The sequence below is a fragment of the Chelonia mydas genome, chromosome 21, assembly GCF_015237465.2.
Source record: "Chelonia mydas isolate rCheMyd1 chromosome 21, rCheMyd1.pri.v2, whole genome shotgun sequence".
NCBI lineage: Eukaryota > Metazoa > Chordata > Testudines > Cheloniidae > Chelonia > Chelonia mydas.
This window is the reverse complement of record NC_051261.2, coordinates 15,851,144-15,872,566: the sequence shown is the minus strand read 5'-3', so window position 1 is coordinate 15,872,566 and position 21,423 is coordinate 15,851,144. Positions and strand designations below refer to the sequence as shown.

Below are 21,423 nucleotides of genomic sequence, written 5' to 3'. Positions count from 1 at the left end.
CCTGGGTTGATCTCTAGCTAGGTCCTAGGTGGTCTGGCTGGATGTCCAGTCTACCATCAGTGACTTGATCATGCCTCCAAAGCTGTTAGCACCCACTTGATCACCGGCCGTGCAGCAACGTTCCTTGAGAGACATGCTCCATAATTCGTTGGCCTTCCATCCTAATACATCCATCCTGGAGCCAACCATCTTCACCATTCTGGTCAATTGTTCTGGAAGCCGAAATGGCCTAGAGCTTGTCTCTTCCACTGAGGCAAACATAACGAATGGCACCTTGTCAAAGGACCATCCCGCTCTCTTGTGGGTCAGTGGCAAACGAAAAGCCCCCGGGCAGATGATCTGCAAAGGAAACTCATTTATTTTGCCCTTCCCTGGCCGGCTGCTCGGCACAGACATTCCGGTTCCCAGTTCATAGAATAGAATCATAGAATGATGGAAGATTAGGGTTGGAAGAGACCTCAGGAGGTCATCTAGTCCAACGCCCTGCTCAAAGCAGGACCAACACCAACTAAATCATCCCAGCCAGGGCTTTGTCAAGCTGGGCCTTAAAAACCTCTAAGGATGGAGATTCCACCACCTCCCTAGGGAACCCATTCCAGTGCTTCACCACCCTCCCAGTGAAATAGTGTTTCCTAATATCCAACCTGGACCTCCCCCACTGCAACTTGAGACCATTGCTTCTTGTTCTGTCATCTGCCACCACCGAGAACAGTTGTGTGTGTTGTTGCCGTGTTTCAGCTTTCCCATGAGACCCCCCCTCCCCCGCCAATGTCTCACTCAACCCCTGCCCCAACGTGTGGAAACCATCTCAGTGCTCCCTGGAGGGCGTTGTGGCTGTCTGCTGCCCCCTGCAGCGGGCTCTGTGCTGCAGCTCTGGCCCCAGGCTCCCGAAAACACGGCAAGGATCTTGCCAGTGTTCCCCTGCGAAACACGGGATCCAACACCAAAGAACAAAACCCTTCCCACCCAGTTTGTGAGGGGCCTCTATGCACCATGCGCGGGTGGCTGAAGGCACAGCAAGGCACCGTGGGTTGCCCAGTTGCCCCCTATCAAAAGCTCCTCCATAAAGAGTTTGGCCCAATGCAACAAATTTGCTTAGCCCCCATCCCAGTCCTTTGCATGTGGCTATGGAGCAGGGTGCTTTAAAACAGGCCCAGTTAAACCTTTATAAGGCCAAAAGATCTGGTCTGGACTGTGTCTTAATCACAGTCTCTGATCAGAGGGGATGTTGGAGGGAGGCAACACAAACCATGCCTGTTATGGATCATGGATCATTAATATTATGGGATTTCTCTTAAGATACGATCCCAGTCCTGTCATTGCTGTATTTGCTGGCACAATCCCAAGTTCCTCACCAGGCTCTTCTTACAGATGACTCTGTGGGTGGTGAGCAGGTTCCCTGTCTCCCTTAACTTCTCTGACTCGAAGCAGGGGCATGTGCTTTGATCTGCAGCAGAAGGGAGATGGATGTGAAAAAGGCCAGACTCCTTGCTATAATAATAACAATAACAGAGCTCAGCTTGTCATTCCTGGACTTTGGAGTGCTTTACAAAGGAGGGGCGGTACCACAATCCCCATTTTACAAAGTTGGGGAAACTGAGGCACAGAGCAGGGAATGGGCTGGTAGGGGCAGCACACTCGGCCTATGACTGGACTGGACAGTGAAGGGGCTGCGTGGTGGGGCACGTTGCTCAGTCGGAAAGATGGTGGCTGTGATGCACGGTCTCAGACGCTGGTGTTAAGAGCAAGAGGGAGGCTCAGGGTTGTGTCAGCAACGGTGACCCACCCACCCCAGACAGGAATAAGAGCAACCCAGTTATGGGCCCTGTCACCTATTTTCACCACACTCCCTAATCATACTCAGAGGATTTGCCAGGGTGGAATGGATTAATCGATCCATCTAGCCCAGTATCCTGCCTTCTTTAGCCTAGGCAATATAGCACCAGGTTTTCCAAAGCACTCGGCTTCCATTTAGGTGTCTAAATAAGTGTCCAGATTATCCAAGTTTGGCACATTGGGTGCACGTTGGGTACTCAGCACTTCAGCAAATCTTATTTTGGTGCTTACCTGGGCGCTAAACTCTTGCCCCTTACATTAGCTAGACCCATATACTGAGATCTAGATGGATTAGGCCAGTATACCAAGGTCTAGAAGAAGGACAGGTAGGTTGAAGCTGTAAAACTCAGATCCAGATCTCAATCTGGACTTGGAGAACCCCACTTCTCTGGGCTGTCTCTAGCTCCTGAGCATTGCTGGGATGATCAGGGAATAAACAGGGAAATCTCAAGTAGGAAGAGAGAGGTTATTTTCCCTCTGTATTTGGCATTGGTGCAACTGCTGCTGGGATCCTTTGTCCAGTTCTGGTGCCCACAATTCAAGAAGGATGTTGATAAATTGGAGAGGGTTCAGAGAAGAGCTGCAAGAATGATTAAAGGATGAGAAAACCTGCCTTAGAGTGATAAAGAGTCAAGGAGCTCAATCTTTTTAGTTTAACAGAAGGTTAAGGGGTCACATGATGACAGTCTACAAGCACCTACATGGGGATCAAATATTTAATAATGGGCTCTTCAGTCTAGCAGAGAAAAGTCGAACATTATCAGTGGCTGGAAGTTGAAGCTAGACGAATTCAGGCTGGAAATAAAGTGTACATTTTTAACAAATTAAATAATTAACCATTGTGCCAAATGTACCAAGAGCCCATCCTGATTGGTCACCTCACTTCTGCTCTCTGATTGGACAAATGAGATGTTGACAAACCCATAATGTGCTTTCCAGAGCAACTCTTTGGACAAATCATCATTGGTCCAACATTGGTGAAACTGGGATTTGTGACCATTCTGGCCCATGCCTAGCAGCCGCCTGAATCCTGGGTTTCTCCGTCACTTACAATTTTAAAATCAAGATTGGATGTTTTTTTCTAAAAGCTCTGCTCTAGGAATTATTTGTGGGAAGTTCTCTGGCCTGTGCTATCCAGAGCAGACTAGATGATCCCAATGGTCCCTTCTGACCTTGAAATGTATGAAATCTGTTAACCTGAGATCCAGATCTCAGTCTGGACTCAGAAAACCCCAGTGCTTTGGGCTGTTTGGCTGTGGGGATTTGGTCTGGGCCTGTCTCTACTTCAGGAATAGAGCTCAGATGATCACCCAAAAGTTTGCGTCCCTTTGGCCCACGCTGTCTCTCCTCCCAATCTCTCGCCTGTAGATTTTGTGCTGCTTATCTGTGGGAGATGAATCAGCCGACTGGGTCTCTGAACCCCTCGGTGAACAGGCTGAGAGCCTGGACCCCACGTTCTGCCTCTTTGGAGAGGTACCTTCACCTAGGAGCCTCCTCTAACAAAAGGGGGGCATTTGGGAGTGTTGTCTAATCTCCCTTGACATTTCGGAGCTGGCTGTGAAAATAGCAGGGCCCTGGGGGTGGGGATGATGGGCGTATTGGAGGCATGCCCTCCAAGAGGCTATCTTTACAGACAACAAAAGCTCAGCTGTTGTTTCTAAGTCTGTCCCGGCACTTTGGGAAGCCGAGGTACCCTTGTAAAGGTCAGTGGGGACGGTTAAATGAGCCCTTTGTTGGCTCAGAGGTCTGGAAATGGGAGAGCCAGCCTCATACCGCTAAGTCACTGCCTCACATCTGCCCTGTGTCAGGCTGGGACTATCCGAGCAGCCTCAGGGATAGCTGGGTGCTAGTCGAATTTCACTGGGCATTTGGGTGCCTGACTCCTTCAGGAGCCCTTGAAAGCCCCGTCCATTGGTGTGCTCAGCGTCTCGCGCTTTGGTGGCCACGCCAGGCCACGTGCTGGGCAGGTGTCCAAAGACCAGCCCCAGGACACGCAAGCGCCTGGTTGGTCTCACGGGCCCGGAAGTCCGGAAATGCTAGTGGGGGAGGGAGTGCTCATGCAGAGAGTGACCAGGGGCCACTTGGAGCAGGGGGATTATAAAACCAGGGACTGCCCATAGCACTCCCATTGCTGGCAGCTTGGTGGGCTTCTCAGTGGTACTGGTGGAGCAGCATCATGGCGAGAGCAGTGCGGGGAGGATTTCAGCACATCCTCAGTGCAGGGAGTCTCAGGAGAGCCACGCTGAGCTCGGCTGAGATCTGAGGTTCCCCACCCAGCGGCGATGCCTGAGAAGGGCTGGATCTGATTCCCTGGGATTGCACTGGCTCTTGCTTGGCTGTAGGGACGTGGGTCTGTCCCCCCGAGAGACAACGGTCTCTGCCCTAAAAGGTCTCAGGCTGGAAAATTACCCGCCCTCCCGCTAATCTGTGGGCTCCCCTGCTCAACCCATCAGGGGAAGGGCTGGGAGGGAAAGAGAGGGGAGGGGACAGCAAATGGGATGGCACACAGATGAGGTGGGGTTTATCTGTCTGTCTGGGGGGGTGGGGGCGAGAAAGGGGGGCTTTGCACTGATGGATCTTAACACCCTGTGTGGGTGGGATGGGATGGGTATGCTGGGTAGGGACAGGCACCAAGGGATAGGTGTGGCTCTGGCCTCTCAGGGGCCAAACAAATGCAGGGCTGAGATCACATTGTGCTCAGAGTTCCCATGTGGCACAGAGGCCTGGGGGAGTCTCGATTCCCCCTTTCAAGCATTCAGGGGTAGGACCTGGCTCTGCTGTCTCTCTGATATTCTGGATGAGCTCTGGGGGAGGGGGCACTGCCAGAATCTGGAGGTGGGCTCCCCCCTCTCAGCCGGAGGTGGTGGTGGGGAAACCTCGCTCAGGAGGGGACACACCATCCATGTTTTACCCAGTCTCCAGCCTCCTGGAGATGAATTAATCGGGGATGAAACCAACTGGGTCCTATAGAAGTTCAATCAGCAACATGTAGTGCCCTCATTTGAGTGCTACTGCGCAGACTCCTGCATCATTCTGATGGATGCGCTCCAAGAAGAAAGAATATACAGGAAACAGGGCGCTACACTTGGAAGTGGAGGGTAAGAGAAGGGTTGGAGGGAAGACCCAACACTAGATGGAGGGGAGGGGTGTCATACCAAAGGATTTGGTTACCTGCAGAGTAGCCGAGGAACTGCTTCAAGACAGACGGGAATGGAGAAGAAGGATGCCAAGAGCTGACACCATACAGGTGGAACTAAGTCTGGAAAAAGAAGTTCAACCAGGCTCTATAGAAATGGCCCTGCAAACCGCCAGAGTCCATGGAGGATAGGCACCCACCGATAGCGAATTCTGTCCCTGCAGTGGGATTCTGTAGATGGTTATTAAATTTCTCTAGCACCATCATCAGTGTCTGTCCAGCTGTGCAAGCCTTTTCATTCGGAGCGGCACCAGGGGCCTGACACCGATCTACGGCTGTGGTTTCCTCTGTCTGGTAATGACCTGACATTTCTATCTCCCTAGAGAGGGGTACGAACCAAGCTCCCATCCAGACAGGTGTGCCTGTCCTAACAGCTCAGAAATGAGGGTAGGTCACCCTTCAAAGCCTGGAGGCACTCGCTACACTAGCTGAGTGAATGAGCTGGGTGAATGGTTTGTTGCTGATAATATTTGTTATCCCTTTCTTTGGCCGCTGAGCCAGCCTGCTATGACTCCATCCTGATGGGTCACCTCAGGGGGAGGGCATCATTCCTGCACTCTGATTGGATAAATGAGATGTGGACAAAGCGGAAGATACCCAAGAACATTCTTTCCAAAGCAACTCTTGGACCAGTCATCACTGGTGCGAACACAGGTGTAACTGCACATGTACAGGGGCTGCCTGGATCCTGGGAAACAGCAAATCATGTGGCCCCGCGCTTCCGGGAGGACTCCCACTGGCTATTGCAGATTGTGCCTCTTGCCTCTCTCTGAAACCGCACCCACCCCGGTATCGAGGGAGGGGTAAAGCCTTACAACATGACGGCTGCACCCAGAAGGCTCCAGGCTCCCATTGTGCCAGGTGCTGTACAGGTGCAGAGGGACTCACAGTCCCTGCCCTAGAGAGCCCAAAGCCCATTGAAGTCTGTGGAAATGCTCTCACTGACTTCAGTGCGCTCTGGATTAGGCCTTAAGAGATGGTATGGGGCATTCCTGGGGCCTGTAATATGCTCTTTTCCTCCCAAAGGGGCTGGAGCCGGCTAGGGTTGCACCACATCTCACCGCCCTGTCAGACAGGGCCCAGTGGGGGCAAGGGCTGTGTGTGTCTGTGAATTAAGGGGCTGTTAATGACTTCCTGTGATTAGAATCAACTTCCACTTTGTGCCTTGGAGGCAGGGACTTGCGGATTATACCGCATTCCCTGTGGGAATGGCCATGTCGATTCAGTGGACACGGGCTGGAGCTAATCATTGCCCGGGAAATGCTGTAATCACCCCCAATTTGCATGTTTCAAATAGCCTTACACATGTGTTCTCACAGTGGGGCTGTAGTCAGACCTAACCTCTTCCCGCTGGGCTCTGAGCATTCCCGTATGGCTTGACGAATTTACCAGTTTTCCCTTAGGAGAAAGTAAAACCCTCATCCTCGTCCCTCATCTCCTGGGGCTTCAGGTGTCAGTACAACAGCACTTTGCCTTGTGCATCATGAGTAATCTGAGACTGACATAATGCCTTTCCACCCACAGCCTTTCCCAGCATATGTACATACAGGACCATGATGCAGCCACCTCTGGGGTGGGGAGTCAGCAGCCAAAGTGGAGCTCAATTTATGGCACAGCAGAGTGGTGCGAGGAGGGAATTCCCAGTTAAAGGCAGTGACGTGTAAGGAAAAAAGCCAGATGGGGGTGGGCACAGCCAGGGGCCAGCTGGGACCTTGGTCTTCTGCAAAGGACTCGCACCCAGTTATGCTGCAGGGCAGCCCCAGCTTGCGTAGCATTTCCCAACAGATTCCCAGTTGGTGGATCACTAGGCGTTAGCTGAGTAGATCCCTTCCTTACTGCTAGTGTGACAGAGCTCGCATGTGTGGGATCTCCTCTGAGCTGCTTCCTAGAATCCTCACCCCGTCCTCTCCCGCAGCGTGAGCCACTGACAAAGGTACAGTTAACACAACACCTGCCTGCCCCCAGGTAGCACTTTGCCTTTGCTCAGAAAAGAGGCCCAGCCCTGCTCCGGTGCTGAGTGCTGGTGCCGGTCGGGAATTTTTCAAGGAGACATTTTTGTGCTGGAAAATCCCACTTCCTCAACCCTGAAACGTAGCAGAAATGTGGCGATTTTGACAAAGCTGGTGTTGGGAAAGTTTCTTAGGTCTCTGATGGAACTTCTGTTCTGAGCGCCCTACCTGGGGATAGCCAATAACCTGGTGGGTAGGGGAATTACCTGGCATGGGTGAGATCCAGAGAGCCTGCTGCAGATCAGAGATGGAGCCTGTTCCCTACATCCCAGGGCCCTATGCCCTAGGCTAGTAGCTACTCTAGGTTTCAGAGTGGTAGCCGTGTTAGTCTGTATCAGCAAAAACAACGAGGTGTCCTTGAGGCACCTTAGAGACTACCAAATTTATCTGGGCAGAAGCTTTCAAAAACCAGTAGGAGAGCACTTCAATCTCCCTGGACACTCAGTAACAGACTTAAAAGTGGCAATTCTTCAACAACAACAACAAAAACAGGCTCCAACGTGAAACTGCAGAACTGGAATTTGCGAACTTGACACCATCAAATTAGGCCTGAATAAAGACTGGGAGTGGCTGGGTCACGACAAAACATAATTTTCCCTCTGTTGATACTCACACCTTCTTGTCAACTGTTGAGCATGGGCCACATCCACCCTAATTGAATTGGCCTCGTTACCACTGACCCCCCACTTGGTAAGGCAACTCCCATCTTTTCATGTGCTGTGTATTTATACCTGCTTACTGTATTTTCCACTCCATGCATCTGATGAAGTGGGTTAAAGCCCACGAAAGCTTATGCCCAAATAAATGTGTTAGTCTCTAAGGTGCCACAAGGACCCCTCGTTGTTTTAGCTACTCTAGGGCTCTCTCTGTTGTGTTTTTTGCTGCAGGCTCTGAGAACACTGCTGTTGCTACATTCTTTGTCAGGATGGGCTCTGTGACAGATGCAATGCTTTGGGAGTACGGCATATTCAGACACTAGTGGTTCCAGTAAGGGACTAGGAGTCAGGACTCCTGGGTTCATTTCCCTGCTCCGCCACTGGCTCCCTGTGTGACCTGGTGCAAATCACTTCCCCTTCTTGTGCCTCAGTGTCCCCATATGTAACATGGGCCACAACGAAGCTCATGCACCTTTGTTATTCTAGGAAAAAAGCCTTCCTACTAGGTGCTGTTTTTATCACTCCTTCTCATCCCCCGCCTTCACTCCCCGTCCTGGAACTCAACAGAGGAAATCTGAGACTGGAACAAATGATGTCTCTAAGAAGAGCAAGTCCTTTTGTCTGGCTCCTGATTCTCCTTCTGCTGGCTGGGTCAGCACGCAGATGGGAGGGAGGGAGGGGAGGAGGGAATTGCAGCTCTCCTTTGTCACTGGCTAATTTTGGCTCTTGGGTGCTCTGAAAGCAATCTCAGGGTGGGAGTAAGCAAAGGGGACAACAGCTGGCATCGGAACCTTTATAAAAGTGGGGGGGGGGGCAAGGCCAAAGTGGCGGAGGAATGAAAATACGAATTAAATATCCCAGAGTACAACTGTAACCTAAATAAAACAGAATACACAATGTAGCCCCATTATACTATGTAAGGTATCGTTATAGCATGAACAAATGGGAAAAAAAAGAGAAGACTTTAGTTCTAAACATGGGAACGGCATTTTATTTTTGCACTTCACATATTGTCCTTCACGTGCATTTATCATTTTACTGCATACGCTCCACTATTAATACTGCACTATTATGATTGGCCTGTAACTTGCCATTCTGTAACATTGCAATCGAACTGTCCTTGTTTATATACAATGCATATTTTAACAATTGTCACCCTAAATTGTAAATCTCCTTGGAAAAAGGCATCAGCAAAATAAATAACAACCACAAAGCAGTTTGAAGGGAGGTAAACGTGTCCCCATCTGACAGCTGCCACATAAAATGATTTTTTCTAATGTTTTATAAAAACTAAAATAAAAAAGGTATGTTTAGAAACCCTAACAAACACCATCAGCAGGCCGTAGCAGATCGAAGCAATACGATCTCTATTAAGCAAAAAATGTAAACTTTGTGACATTTTATTTTTTATTCATTGAATCATTTTCATTAGATTTTCACATTTCCAAAATACTGATTAGGTCTGTCACTGGCAAAACAAAAGTTGTATAAAACATTTTTGAGGTCCATAGACTCCATCAGATTTTTATGAATGTGGAGGAAGAGCAGATGGTTTAGACGCTTTTCAGCCGTGGATGATCGTAGGCCTCGTTGGAGGCAAGAAAAGCTGCACCAACCAGTAGCAGCAGACACTGGGACAGTGAGGTACATCCATAAAAGGATATTGACTTGTGAAAACAGAGAGCGCATCTTTGGTCTTTCAGTCAAGATTTCTATTATGGGGCCAATTTTTGTCAGCTTTCTGATGCACGTTGATTATTTATTGTGAGTTTTCAAAAGATCTGGCAGCATTGAAAGCTGTATTAAATGTCTGTCAAATGCAAGGTCACCAGAGTATGTATCCATAGCCTTTTGTGGCATTTGATTACATGGCTGACCACTGATAGCAATGAGGAGCATTTTTTTGATGCTCGTAAGAAATAAAGTGTGCTGGTCAAACCTCCGGTTAATTAGCGTGCTGAGCAAGCCAATCAGTTCAAAGAACTGCCTTCTAAAGTAGTCCTCAAGAGTTGTCCACTGATGAGGTTCTATTCCACCATCATAGCAACGTGGTGCTCTTCATCTCCAGGGAATGGCAGGTGCCTTTATTAGTCCACTTCCAGTTTGCTGTGCATCCTCAAAGAGTGTGTGAAATTCTTCTGACCCTCTCCTTCTGGTCAGATGCATGTGCAGCACTGCAACCGTAAAATTAACAGTCTCTGACGTGATGTCTTCTTCAGTGGCTGAGAAAATCTTGAAAGATACTCTGAGACCAAGAAACAGATCGAAGTGTGTCATTAGAGCTTGAAGTCCAGGTGCTTTCTTTGCAGTTTCTGTGTTACCCCCAGCGGCAATTAGCTCCTCTAAAGTGTCATAGATAGCTTCATAACCATTCAATACTGTTTCTATTTCCTGACTTCTTGCTGTCCAGCAAGTGGAACAGAGAGGCTTCAGCGAATGAAAACCACCAGACTGGGAGGAGACGGATTCTTAGATATTCTCAAACAGGGCAAGACTTTTTGGCGATGAATTAATAATTTCATGAAGATCATGAAGCAAGCTCAAAGCACTTTGATTCATGGCACACTTGCTACCAGCTTCCTGCAGAGTAAGAGTCAAACTGTGGTTCATACAATGAACTGAAATAGCTTTTGGATTAACCTCTTTGATATGTTTAGCTACGCCCAACATTTGGCTCCGGAGGACTGATGCACCATCGTAAATTTGTCCTCTCATGCAATCTATATCCAATCCACAACATACTAATATATCCTTTATTGTCAAGAAGATTGATTCTGCATCTGTTTTTGGGCAGTCATATGTTCCAATAAAGTCTTCATGCACAACATAATCCTGTGACACCCACCATACTGAAAAAGAGAACTGCTCATATCCAGCTACCTCTCGTGTTTCATCAATTATAATTGAGTAGATTTCTGCAGTCTTAATCTGTGATACAAGATTGTTGAGATACTCAGTACATTTCCTTGATTAGTTCATTGATAATATCGTGATGCATACTTCCCATTCTCCATAAAGGTTTGTAACTCGGGGTTATTTTGCGAAACTAGCTCGACCAACTTTCGGAAGTTACGTTCTTCATCAGGGTGACCTCTAACAGCGATACCCTGCCTTACAAGACATTGTAAACAGCGCAATTGTTCTAAAAGGTATCGCTGGTTCTTTTCCTGATCCGCGGTGTTTTGATGAACAAGCTGGACATGCAAAGGTACTTGTTTCAAGTAAGCACTGCATTTAACAAACACTCCCTGTGAAAATGCAATTTTTCGTGCAAATCAAACTATGCAGGAGAGTTTTTCCAGTTAGGTACGCCAGCTCTCACATATCCGTCATCTCCACACTGAGGGAATGTAACAAGAAGTTTTGCTACTGCAAAACGACAGACTACGCGATAAGCTCTCATTCGAATTTTGCCACTCTCGGTTCTTGTACCCCAGAAAATTAAAATGACCTTCTCAAGCCTTTTCTTCTTTCCCGTATTCGCTAACGGTATCTTTTTTAGGGACTATCAGTTGAGTCCCCTTACCGAAGTCGGCAATAACACTGCACACTTCAGTACATTCTATCCTGCTCTCCTTGAGAGGTGCACCCTGAAAATCTCGTGGAGCTGACGTGGGCCGTGTTAGGGTGGACTGACCAGCCGCATTGTCACCCACTGAACATGTGGTCAATGTCGAGCAGCTCACGTCGAAGCTTGCGTTGCCACGATCGTGACATACCAAAATTCAGTTTTGACTGTGTCAGCTTTTGCTGCTTAACAGGTGGTCCAGCAGCTTCTTCTCCCTGTTTACCCATTATTTTTTAGGTATACTCAAAACCAAATTGTAAATGTGTTCGTTGAATCAGGAAATCACTCGTGTAGCCTGCATTGGGGTTGCTTTACTTTTCCTGTCACGGAATACATTTACACAGGTGGGATACGGTCATGCAGTTACACAATTATTTAGGATCAGGGCCAGCCTTAGGGAAAATGGTGCCCCGGACCAACTTGTATTCTGGCTCCTCTGACCCCCATTGCCTCCCCTGCCTTTCCCCGAGCTCCCTTCCATGGTCTTGCACCCCAGACCCAGCTCCTTGCCTCTTGACCACAGCGCCCACCCATAAGGCCAGCACTGTGTTCAGCCTAGTGCCAAACTCCACTGTCTTCATGGATTGGCATCAGGATATACATGCCAAGATTAAAACTCCCGGGCTCAGAATGGAGTAAGATCTAAACAGCAGGCTACTAGCATCTAGTGGCCAAGATTCATGCTCTCTGTAGATTAGGATGCACCCAACAGGGCCGTAATGCCAGGATTCACATTAGAGAGGCAAGGTGGGGGAGGTAATATCTTTTCTTGAGCTTACACAGAGCTCTTCCTCCGGAAGGCGACCTCTGTGAAAGCTCCAGAGCATGTCTCACTCACCAACAGAAGCTGGTCCAATAAAAGATCTCACCTCCCCCACCTTGTCTCTCTAACATCCTGGGACCAACAGGGTTACAACACCGCATACAAAAATGGAGGATTCACATGAGCAACCCGCAGTGGCCTTCACACCCGGGCACTATTTTCAGGATTCATATTCCTTGCATCACGTCATCATTATGCCAGGGAACTAGCACTACCAGCACAATGAGACAAATAGAGTCGCAGCTGCATGCCAGACATTCACAGTCCAAGCACACTGGGATCCACACCGCCAGACCGCAGTGTTAGAACGCAGGCTCACAATACAGCGGGGATGCATTCAATCCCTGAGAGCCAGGGTTCAGCTAAATGCAAGGGCACCTGCAAACAGCTCTTCTACCAGCAGGATCTGCGCTCTTGGTCCAGTAGGAGGTGCACACCAGGGCAGCGCACTAATTCACCAGCCCAGTGCAAAGGGATCCAGGCACCAAGTCTTTAGTCCCATCCAGAACTTCTACACCCAGCATAGTGCGATGGAAGTATGGAAGTTCCAGGAGAAAAAGCCAATGCAGGGCTGAGCCTTACTGCATATTTTGTCCAGTCTCCTTTTCAAAGTCCCAATCTTTGGGGTGTCTTCTAGCCCCTTCCCTTGGGAGACTATCCCATGGCCTACGGCAGAGATCACACTGCCAGGAAGGTTTCCCCTGATAATTTTGAGTTTCCTCCTCCCTCCGTGCCCCAGCTTCTCCGCGCCCCGTTCTGGTGCCCAGTGTGAGGGCTTTGAGGCGTAGGCCCGTGCTTTTGCCACAATTTTGGCTGCTTTGCAAATAAAAGATGAAGCCCTTCCTTAAAGCATGCAGGTTTTCCATCGGCCACCAGAGGGCACCTTCCAACTCATTCCCGAGAGCCGAGCCCACGCATGCCGAATGTCAGAGGCGTCAGACTATCACCCCACTCCCGGCAGCAGGGCTTGCCACCCCCCCAAGGCTTGGCCCTGCTGCCCTCTCCCTTGCACAGCAGGCATGGGCAAGACTTCACCGTGCCCGGAGGGGATTCGTGCCCGAGGCAGCTGGACACAGCCAGGCCCGGTGGTTCTCTCCCTGGCACCGCATCAGGTGTCCCTAAATCCTGGCCTGGGTTCCACAGGGATGGCCGGGGCATGCCATGCCACCGAGTGCCCCTCACAGCTGGAGCCCACCCCCTGCAGCAGGGCAGGAACGGGAATAACTTGCCTAGTTGCGTGAGCTGAGATTGCCTCCAGGCACTGCCCAGCTGAGGGCCTGTGCAGCTTTCCGCGCTGGTATCCACTTTCTGCTGTCTTCTCCAGCTAGCAGAGATTTTTGCTGGGGAGATGCTGCGTGTGCAGGAAGGGCAGGGGGCTATGGCCCCTGTGCCGCGGGCAGCGCCTTGCAAGGCCCAGTGGGAGACAGATTCAGGGCCTCCCCTTTGAACGCCACCCAGCCGCCATCTTTCCATCTCTGAGGGTCACTTCAGCGCTGGCAAGAGGCCCCAGAGACACAGGGCTGGGCGCTGCTTAGCTACAGAACAGGGGCAACTTGGGCTAGCTCCGGTCCCCGTGATCCCTCCTGCCCATGGCCCAGGAGCTGGGGGGCATGGTATCCATGACCCATTCAATCCTTGGTCTCTGTGCTGTGCCTGCCAGCATGGGCCGGGGGGAAATCGGTGTGGACACTCGTCCATGGGACCTAGACAAAAGTCCTGCTCCGAAGCTGCCTTTCCACAAGCACCTACCAGGACTCTCACGGGGACGACGCTGGCTCTGCTGCCAGCCAGCACAACCTTGATCTGAGCCAGCAGCCTCCAGGCCAGAGACTCCACCATAGCCCCTCACCAGGCTCCTGACCAGCCACATCCCAGGGGGAGCGGGGAGGAGGGGGAAGGGAATTTACCCCCTCTGGGTTACTGTCATACCCTGGGCAGCTCCAGAACAACAGGCCCCACCTGAGCCTGCAGATATGCACAGAGCAGGCTGCAGCAGGCGCAAAGGCTTGTAAGGGGTTAACAGGGGAGATTTCCCCTCCCTGCCAAAGGAAAACCAAACTTCCTGTCTGGATGCAGCTGCCGAGAGCCCACGCCCTGGGCAAGGGCAGCAGCCGCAGCAGGAGCTGCCGGGACATTTGTTCAGGCAATTTGCTCTCAGCTTGCGCTCTGCACACCACGTCCCTGACCCAGACCAGCATCAGCTCTGAACTCCAGGCAAAGCTCCAGCGCACTGAGCCCCTCACCCCATCCCTGGCATTCGACTAGCGCAGGGCCCGGGAGCACAGCCTGGGTGCAGCAGGTCCCTGGAACAGAGAAGGGACCAACCTCCCCCATCCAGATCCTCCCTCTGCAGCCAGCAGCACCCAGGGATAGCGTGACCACCCGGCCCTTGTTGTAAAGGGGAGTCCCTTCTTTCATTGATTTGTGCCAGAGGGTGACCAGGGGCCCTGGATTTAAGATGTAACTGATCAGTACCACTTTAAACATTCAGTTGAGGCTTATGATCATTGCACAGTATACTTGAGGGCAGCAGAAGTGTGCGTTTAAGAGAAAAATGCATGCTATGCCAAGGGAAATGGTGTGTCCCTGGAACGTCCCTTAAAATAAAGCCTTGTCCCTTATTTGTCCATGTGGTTTTTCCTTCCTTCCTTCCATCCTATCCCGGAAAGGGTTAAGCCCACGGTGGCTCCGTGCTGGGGCGCAGCTGTCTGCGTGGGTGAGAGTTTTACAGCCGGGCAGCTGACTCCGGGAAAGGTTCCCGCAGGGCAGAGGAAGGGGACGGGGGAGGGAGAGAGCAAAAGTTTATTCATGTTTTCCTTAGACAGAATCCCAGAAGGCCCCAGCGAGAGCCTCCCCACCCTGTGTCCGCAGGGCTTCCAAACCAGGCCTGGGCCCAGATGCTCAGCCGGGGTAAAGGGGCCAGCTGAGGATCCCGCCTGTGCTCTCTCCTGGGCCGAGCCAGGCTCAGTCAGATCTGCCTCTGTCCTTAGTCCAGAACATGAACCCCATCGTCCTAGGGTGCCTCCTTGTGGTGAGACCTAGCATGGCAGCCCTCTGCCCTCTGGACTCCAGCAGTCTCCAGCCACTTGATGCTGTAGCACACATGAGTGCCCCACCCCTTCTGGGGTCTCAGCATCCTACCACAGTCAGCGTCCACTCCAATGCTGGTGAGCAATCCACCCTTTTCTGCTCCTCCTGGCCTCCTCTCACCATTGGAGTAGCCACTCCCAGGGCTTCTCCCTGGAGGCTGCCCCCAGCCCATTCCCACCCTGGAATGCAAACCCCTGCGGCTGGCTCCCTGTGCTTGTCCAGGCCAACCACTCCAACTCACTCCACTCTGCAAGCCTTGCCACGTCCCCAGTCCCCCGAGCTGGGTCTTGTCCTTCACTGAGCCCACACCCCTTCTCTGCGCCTCCAGATGCCCTAACTGAGCTCTCCAGCTCCCCTTAACCCTCTCAGTACCGGGGTGGGGGTTGTACACCCCAGCACAGGGAGCTCGTTTTGGAGCATAGGGGGCAGAATTCAGGGGTCCAGGGACGGCACCTGGGGAAGGAGCCTCCTGCCGGGTTTGGACAGAATTAGGCTGCTGTTCCTATGACCCCAGGAGTGGGACTGAGCCACTCGTTACTCCTGGTCTACACCAGCATGAGAGGAGACTCAGGTCCAAAGATTCTGCAAAGAAAACTATCAGTCATGGCACTGATGCAGTGATGTCTGCCCATGTCTGCAAGGAACCCCAGGCCTGTTGCTGATGTCTCTCACACTGGCTTTATATCACTGCAGTTCTACTGGGGCTAAAACAAGCGTAATTTGTCTTTGTGCATCACTGTGGCTTTTCACTCTGAAACCTACCGACGACGTTTTGAACGTCAGTGTTGCAAACTATCTCTCTGCCGATCACTGAACAGATACAGCCCTGCCTCCTTTTGTGATCCCTGGATTAATCTTTCAGTAGCTCTTTGCCTCCTCTAAGGCTTCGCTTCCTTGTTGGCTTGGCGGCTACATCAAACCCCGCAGTGGAATTAACCAGTGAAAAGTGGATGAGGTTAGAAAAAGTTCTAGTGAGTGTTTTCTTTGCTTTTCTGGCTGCTTCTGAGCTTCCTCATTATTGCCAGCCCAAGCATCAAAAATCACAAGACAGGTTTAAAAATCACGAGATTTTTAACATCATCTTTGGGGCTCTTTTTCTTTGCCTTCTGGTATTGGATCCTTTAGGATGTGGTCCCACTCGGTCACGTATCCAGCTTTTCTTCACAACCACCACAGTGGGGAACTCACTTGGTTTTTTTAAATGCAAGTGTAAGCGGGGGAACAGCCCCGCTCTTGTGGGGAACTTTCCTGGCTTCTGCACAACCCCGGTGAAGTGGGCTAGCGAAAGGATCTGAGTCCTCGCTCCCACTTCCTTTACCCAGAGGCCTCCCTGCCCTTGAGGACTCCCCTTCCCCTCTCCTGTCTGGCAGAGTCCTCGTAACCCCAACAAGGCTGGGCCCAGGATTCCTGGGGGGCTCAACCCCCAACCCTGCTGTGGTCACCTAGGACAGGGGCTAGGGTGTCCCCACTCCGGGGTACTCTCTCTGCACTGGGCACTTCTCTGACCCACTGACCGTTACATACAAGTTAAAGCAAATGCAAGTTATTTCATCAACAATTAATTTTAAAAAGAATAAGGAAAAATGGGAAAGGTTAAAGGAAACACATCACCCCGCTCTGTGGCTGGGAACATCGCAAACAGTGTCTCTGGAATGTCAGGGCAGTTCACAGTCTGTTCCTTGCAAGTCCCAGGCCCCTGCTCAGGCCCTGGCTGTGCTGCAGGGATGCTGCGGGTTGGACACTCGCTCTGGTGGTGGCCACACACTCTCAGGCTCTAAGTGGTGGGACCCTTCTTCCCAGTGTCGCCCCCGCCCTGTCGGGGTTACGATGCAAGCCTGGCCTGCAGAGCCCCTTGACTGAGGCATCTCCCTGGGCTGGGCCCACTGCCCAGGGTTCCCCTCGCTCTCCCCAGCTGCTCACCGCACCCAGCTCCGGACTGCTCCAGCCCCAGCTCCACCACTCGGTCTCTGCACGGCTGCTGCTGCTGCTCTGCCTCCAGCTCCCTGGGCTGCTGCTCTGGCCCCTCTGGCTCTGCCTGCTGCAGCTCTGCTCCCAGGACAGGTCTGCTCTGCAGGCTGCTTCTGTGACTCTGATCCCAGCGCTGACCTGCTTCCTGGGCTGCTTTTCTGGCCCCTCTGGCTCTGGTTGCTGCAGCTCTGCTCCCAGGGCAAGTCTGCTCTCTCTGGGCTGTGCCTCTGGCTTTGGGGCTGCAGCTCCGCTCCCAGGACAGGGTCTGCTCTCTCTGGGCTGCTTTTCTGGTCCCTCTGGATCTGGCCCAGCTCTGCTCCCCAGCTCACCTTGGGCCCCTGCTTTCTCCTTAGCTCGGCCCCACAGGACCTCCCTGGCCTCCTGACTCTCTGTTTAGCCTGGCCGCCCTGTCATTCAGGCTGACCTGGAGCATTGGCCTCTCCCCATTGTTCCTGGGGACTATCAGTCTCAGGTCCTGGTTTCCCATAGACCCTTCCCCTTTTAGTACTGGGAGCTAGCCAACCAAAACACCCCCACTGAGTGTTAGTAAGGGGGCAACAGTCCCCTTCCACAAGCTAAGAATCTCACTGACTCACCTGACTCCAGGAGCTGGGGCTTGTGTGTGTGTTTGTGTGGTGCCCCTGTTTGGGGGCAGAGTTCGGTGTGAGGTTTCCCTGCGTGCGGTGTGGGTTTACTCACAGGATTCATGAGGCTGATCCCGGTCTAGCCCAGTATAAGGGGCTGGTGTGGCTGGAGCGGGCCCCTCCCCTGTGCGTGGTCAGCAGGAGCCTGGCTGGGACGTCCTTGCTGCGTGCTCATTGCAGACTCTTGGTGACCTTTCTCTCTGAAACTGTATATTAAAATTCAGCCCTCAGAGGCAGAAAGTAAAATGATCTCAACCTCTCACCCACGTCCAATGCGCTCCAGAGCATGCTGGGGTATTAACCACTCCTCTCCTGGGTCAGCCCCACCAAGAAATATGTCTGGGGTCTATCCACATCCAGCAAACCTCCTGTTTTTGCAGCATCTGGTCTCTGCTCAGGAGAGACTCCACAATAGGAATAGCAAGAGGGCAGAGTGGGTCTGGGAGGTCAAGCTGGAGGAGCAGCAGCAGAAATGCGTCGGGGTGGGTGGGTGTCTCAGGGCAGGCCAGGATTATGGTACACCCAGCAGAGTGGCCTACACCCATCACTTCGCTCCTTTCCTTAATGATCCCTTTTATCACCCATTTGTCTTTTTCACTTGTTCGTGGCAATGGCTGCCCATCTGCACATCAGCCTCTTTCCAGCTCCCGGCACAGCTCCCTGAAGAGAGAACAGCAGAGACAGGGGCAGCTAGTGTGGGGCCCTGCCTGAGCCACTCCTGCTAGGGAGAATCTCTCTAGCAAATGCGGCTTTGTGGAGTGGGTTTAGCCAGACGCTGCAGCTGAGACCTGAAGTCTGTTCACAGGCCGACTGGGCGGGGAGGTAAGAAAGGCCCCTTCAGCTTTACAGAATCACGGAATGGCCAGGAGTCAGATCCCAAGTGCAGGGGATTGTGGGGCATTAGTGTGAATGGGGGGCTTTGCGTGGGTGGGGATTGCTTTTCCAGCTGTGCTTTCCCTGTCTGTATAGCTGGGTACTTGTGTTGGGGCTATAAGAGACCGGGACTTGGACAGGTTTCAGAGTAACAGCCGTGTTAGTCTGTATTCACAAAAAGAAAAGGAGGACTTGTGGCACCTTAGAGACTAACCAATTTATCTGAGCATAAGCTTTCGTGAGCTACAGCTCACTTCATCGGATGCATACTGTGGAAAGTGTAGAAGATCTTTTTATACACACAAAGCATGAAAAAATTCCTCCCCCCAACCCACTCTCCTGCTGGTAATAGCTTATCTAAAGTGACCACTCTCCTTACAATGTGTATGATAATCAAGCTGGGCCATTTCCAGCACAAATCCAGGTTTTCTCACCCCCCCCCCCCCCACACACAAACCCACTCTCCTGCTGGTAATAGCTTATCTAAAGTGACCACTCTCCTTACAATGTGTATGATAATCAAGGTAGGCTAAGTCATTATGCAAGGTAACCTATTTCCCCTTGTTTTTTCCTATTCCCCCGCCCCCGCACATTCTTGTTAAACCCTGGATTTGTGCTGGAAATGGCCCACCTTGATTATCATACACTTTGTAAGGAGAGTGATCACTTTAGATAAGCTATTACCAACAGGAGAGTAGGTTTGGGGGGGGGGGAGACCTGGATTTGTGCTGGAAATGGCCCACCTTGATTATCATACACATTGTAAGGAGAGTGATCACTTTAGATAAGCTATTACCAGCAGGAGAGTGGGGTGGGGGGAGGTATTTTTTCATGCTTTGTGTATATAAAAAGATCTTCTACACTTTCCACAGTATGCATCCGATGAAGTGAGCTGTAGCTCACGAAAGCTTATGCTCAAATAAATTGGTTTAATAAGAATGTCTGAGGAGGGGAGGGGTTAGGAAAACAAGGGGAAATAGGTTAGCTTGCATAATGACTTAGCCGCTTCCAGTCTCTATTCAAGCCTAAGTTAATTGTATCCAATTTGCAAATGAATTCCAATTCAGCAGTCTCTCGCTGGACTCTGGATTTGAAGTTTTTCTGTTGTAATATCGCAACTTTCATGTCTGTAATCACGTGACCAGAGAGATTGAAGTGACAGTCACAGCTAGCAGTTAGAGCAGGAGTCAGTGGCCAGATGCCAAAGGTCAGAGCCAGAGTCAGGAATCGGAGCTGAGGGTCAGGAGTGAGACAAGGCGGGAGCAGGGCTGGGGGGCAACAGTCGTGGGAGCTATTGCAACCGTGGGCAAATGCTTTGAGCACAAATGAACTTCTGCGGCTGCTGGGCTTAGGAGCCAGTCTGCTGACTCCTCAGACCAAGCCGGTGGGGGAGCCGATCAGGCAGCCTGCTACAGGCCGGCTGTGCTTGTTAGGTTGCCCCAGGCTGGCTCTGCATCAGGCCCTGCTTCCTGACCAGGGGTGGGGAGGTGCTTGTCGTGTTGTTACAGGGTGTTGTCCCACGCTGGAGGTGAAGACACAAATAAAGCGTTTGCCCTCCAGCTGTTGCGGAGCATGTGGGAATTCACACCCCTGTGGAGTGTGACGCCTGCAGCATGTCGGCCCCAAGCACTCACAACTCCCGAGTCAGGCCCCGAAATACCAGCCTGGCTTAAAAATCAGGAGAGTTTGTAAAAACATTGGGTTCTGTTTCTTTGCCTCCTGGGTCATGCTTTATGGCTTGCCCTCTGCAACCAGGACTGGACGCTTTGTTGTTAAATGCGAGCCAAGGTCCTCACTCACTCCCATGACTCCGGGAGCTGGGGCTTTAGTAAAAACGCTAAATATCGAAATACTGGCAAAAAAAATCGTGAGAGCTGGCAACATACTGCATGTGTTTCCTCCCTTCTGCTAGCTCTCCACACCGACAGCAAGAAAACAGGCTGCATGCAGAGAGCGACCTGTCCCCGCCCGGGAAGCGTGTGCCCGACTTGGCTTATGCGCATGTATGTCACTGGCCTCTGCTGGGGAGAACACCTATCACCGGCTCAGGCCTATGGCGGTTCCACTGAGGTGCTGCAGAGGGGCTGGCAGCTCTGAGGAAGCCACGGTGGGGTCTGGTTCGGAGTCCCAGCTACAGAATGTGCAGGACGTACCCAGATACACGCACATGGGGTGACCCTGAGCTCCTGATGGGAGGCCCCTGGGTCTGCCCCATCACCGGCTGGCAGAGAGTTTACAGGGACCCCGGGGGGCTAGGAACCGCCCCCAGTAGCGGATACCAAGAGGAGCTGACCCCAGCTGTGCCATGCTCTGCACCGACCACATCCTTAGGGACCAGCAGACGGGATGTGGAAATGCCCGTGTTTCACCCACACACTCGCTGGTTTTCGAAATAGCTGAGAGCGTGGACCTCCATCTCCTTCCAGGGCTGAGTGATTCAGGCCCATCCCAGCCACGGGGGAGGAGCAAGGAGAGCCCGCAGGAGGCAGGAGTGTTGCCTCACACCTTGGTCCCGTTGCAGCTCACAGGGGGGCAGCGCAAGCCTTGGCTTCACTCCGGACGTTCACAGAGCCCCTGTCCCCTGTGGTGCTGGTGCAGATAGTCTCACCCACCCCCACTTCCCCTTTGGGGGAGTGACCCCTCTGTGGGTCTGTGTCGCATTCCAGAGGAACCTGCCTTTGATAAGGAGCTGGCCCCTTGGTCCATGTTCGTACCTGCCAATACCGCGCTCCACGTCCTTCCCGCTGCCACTGCTCAGCC

At 51.8% G+C, this 21,423-nt stretch overlaps 1 protein-coding gene across 1 annotated transcript in view; it reads right to left on the bottom strand.

The window, feature by feature from the left end:
- Positions 1–18,910, bottom strand: part of TNNI1 (troponin I1, slow skeletal type) — a 35,883-nt gene extending 16,973 nt beyond the window's left edge. The window contains 1 exon segment of the mRNA XM_037884942.2: positions 17,743–18,910. Within this exon segment, the coding sequence (XP_037740870.2) occupies positions 17,743–17,854 (112 nt within the window). The 5' untranslated portion in view covers positions 17,855–18,910.
- Positions 18,911–21,423: the final 2,513 nt, after the last annotated feature.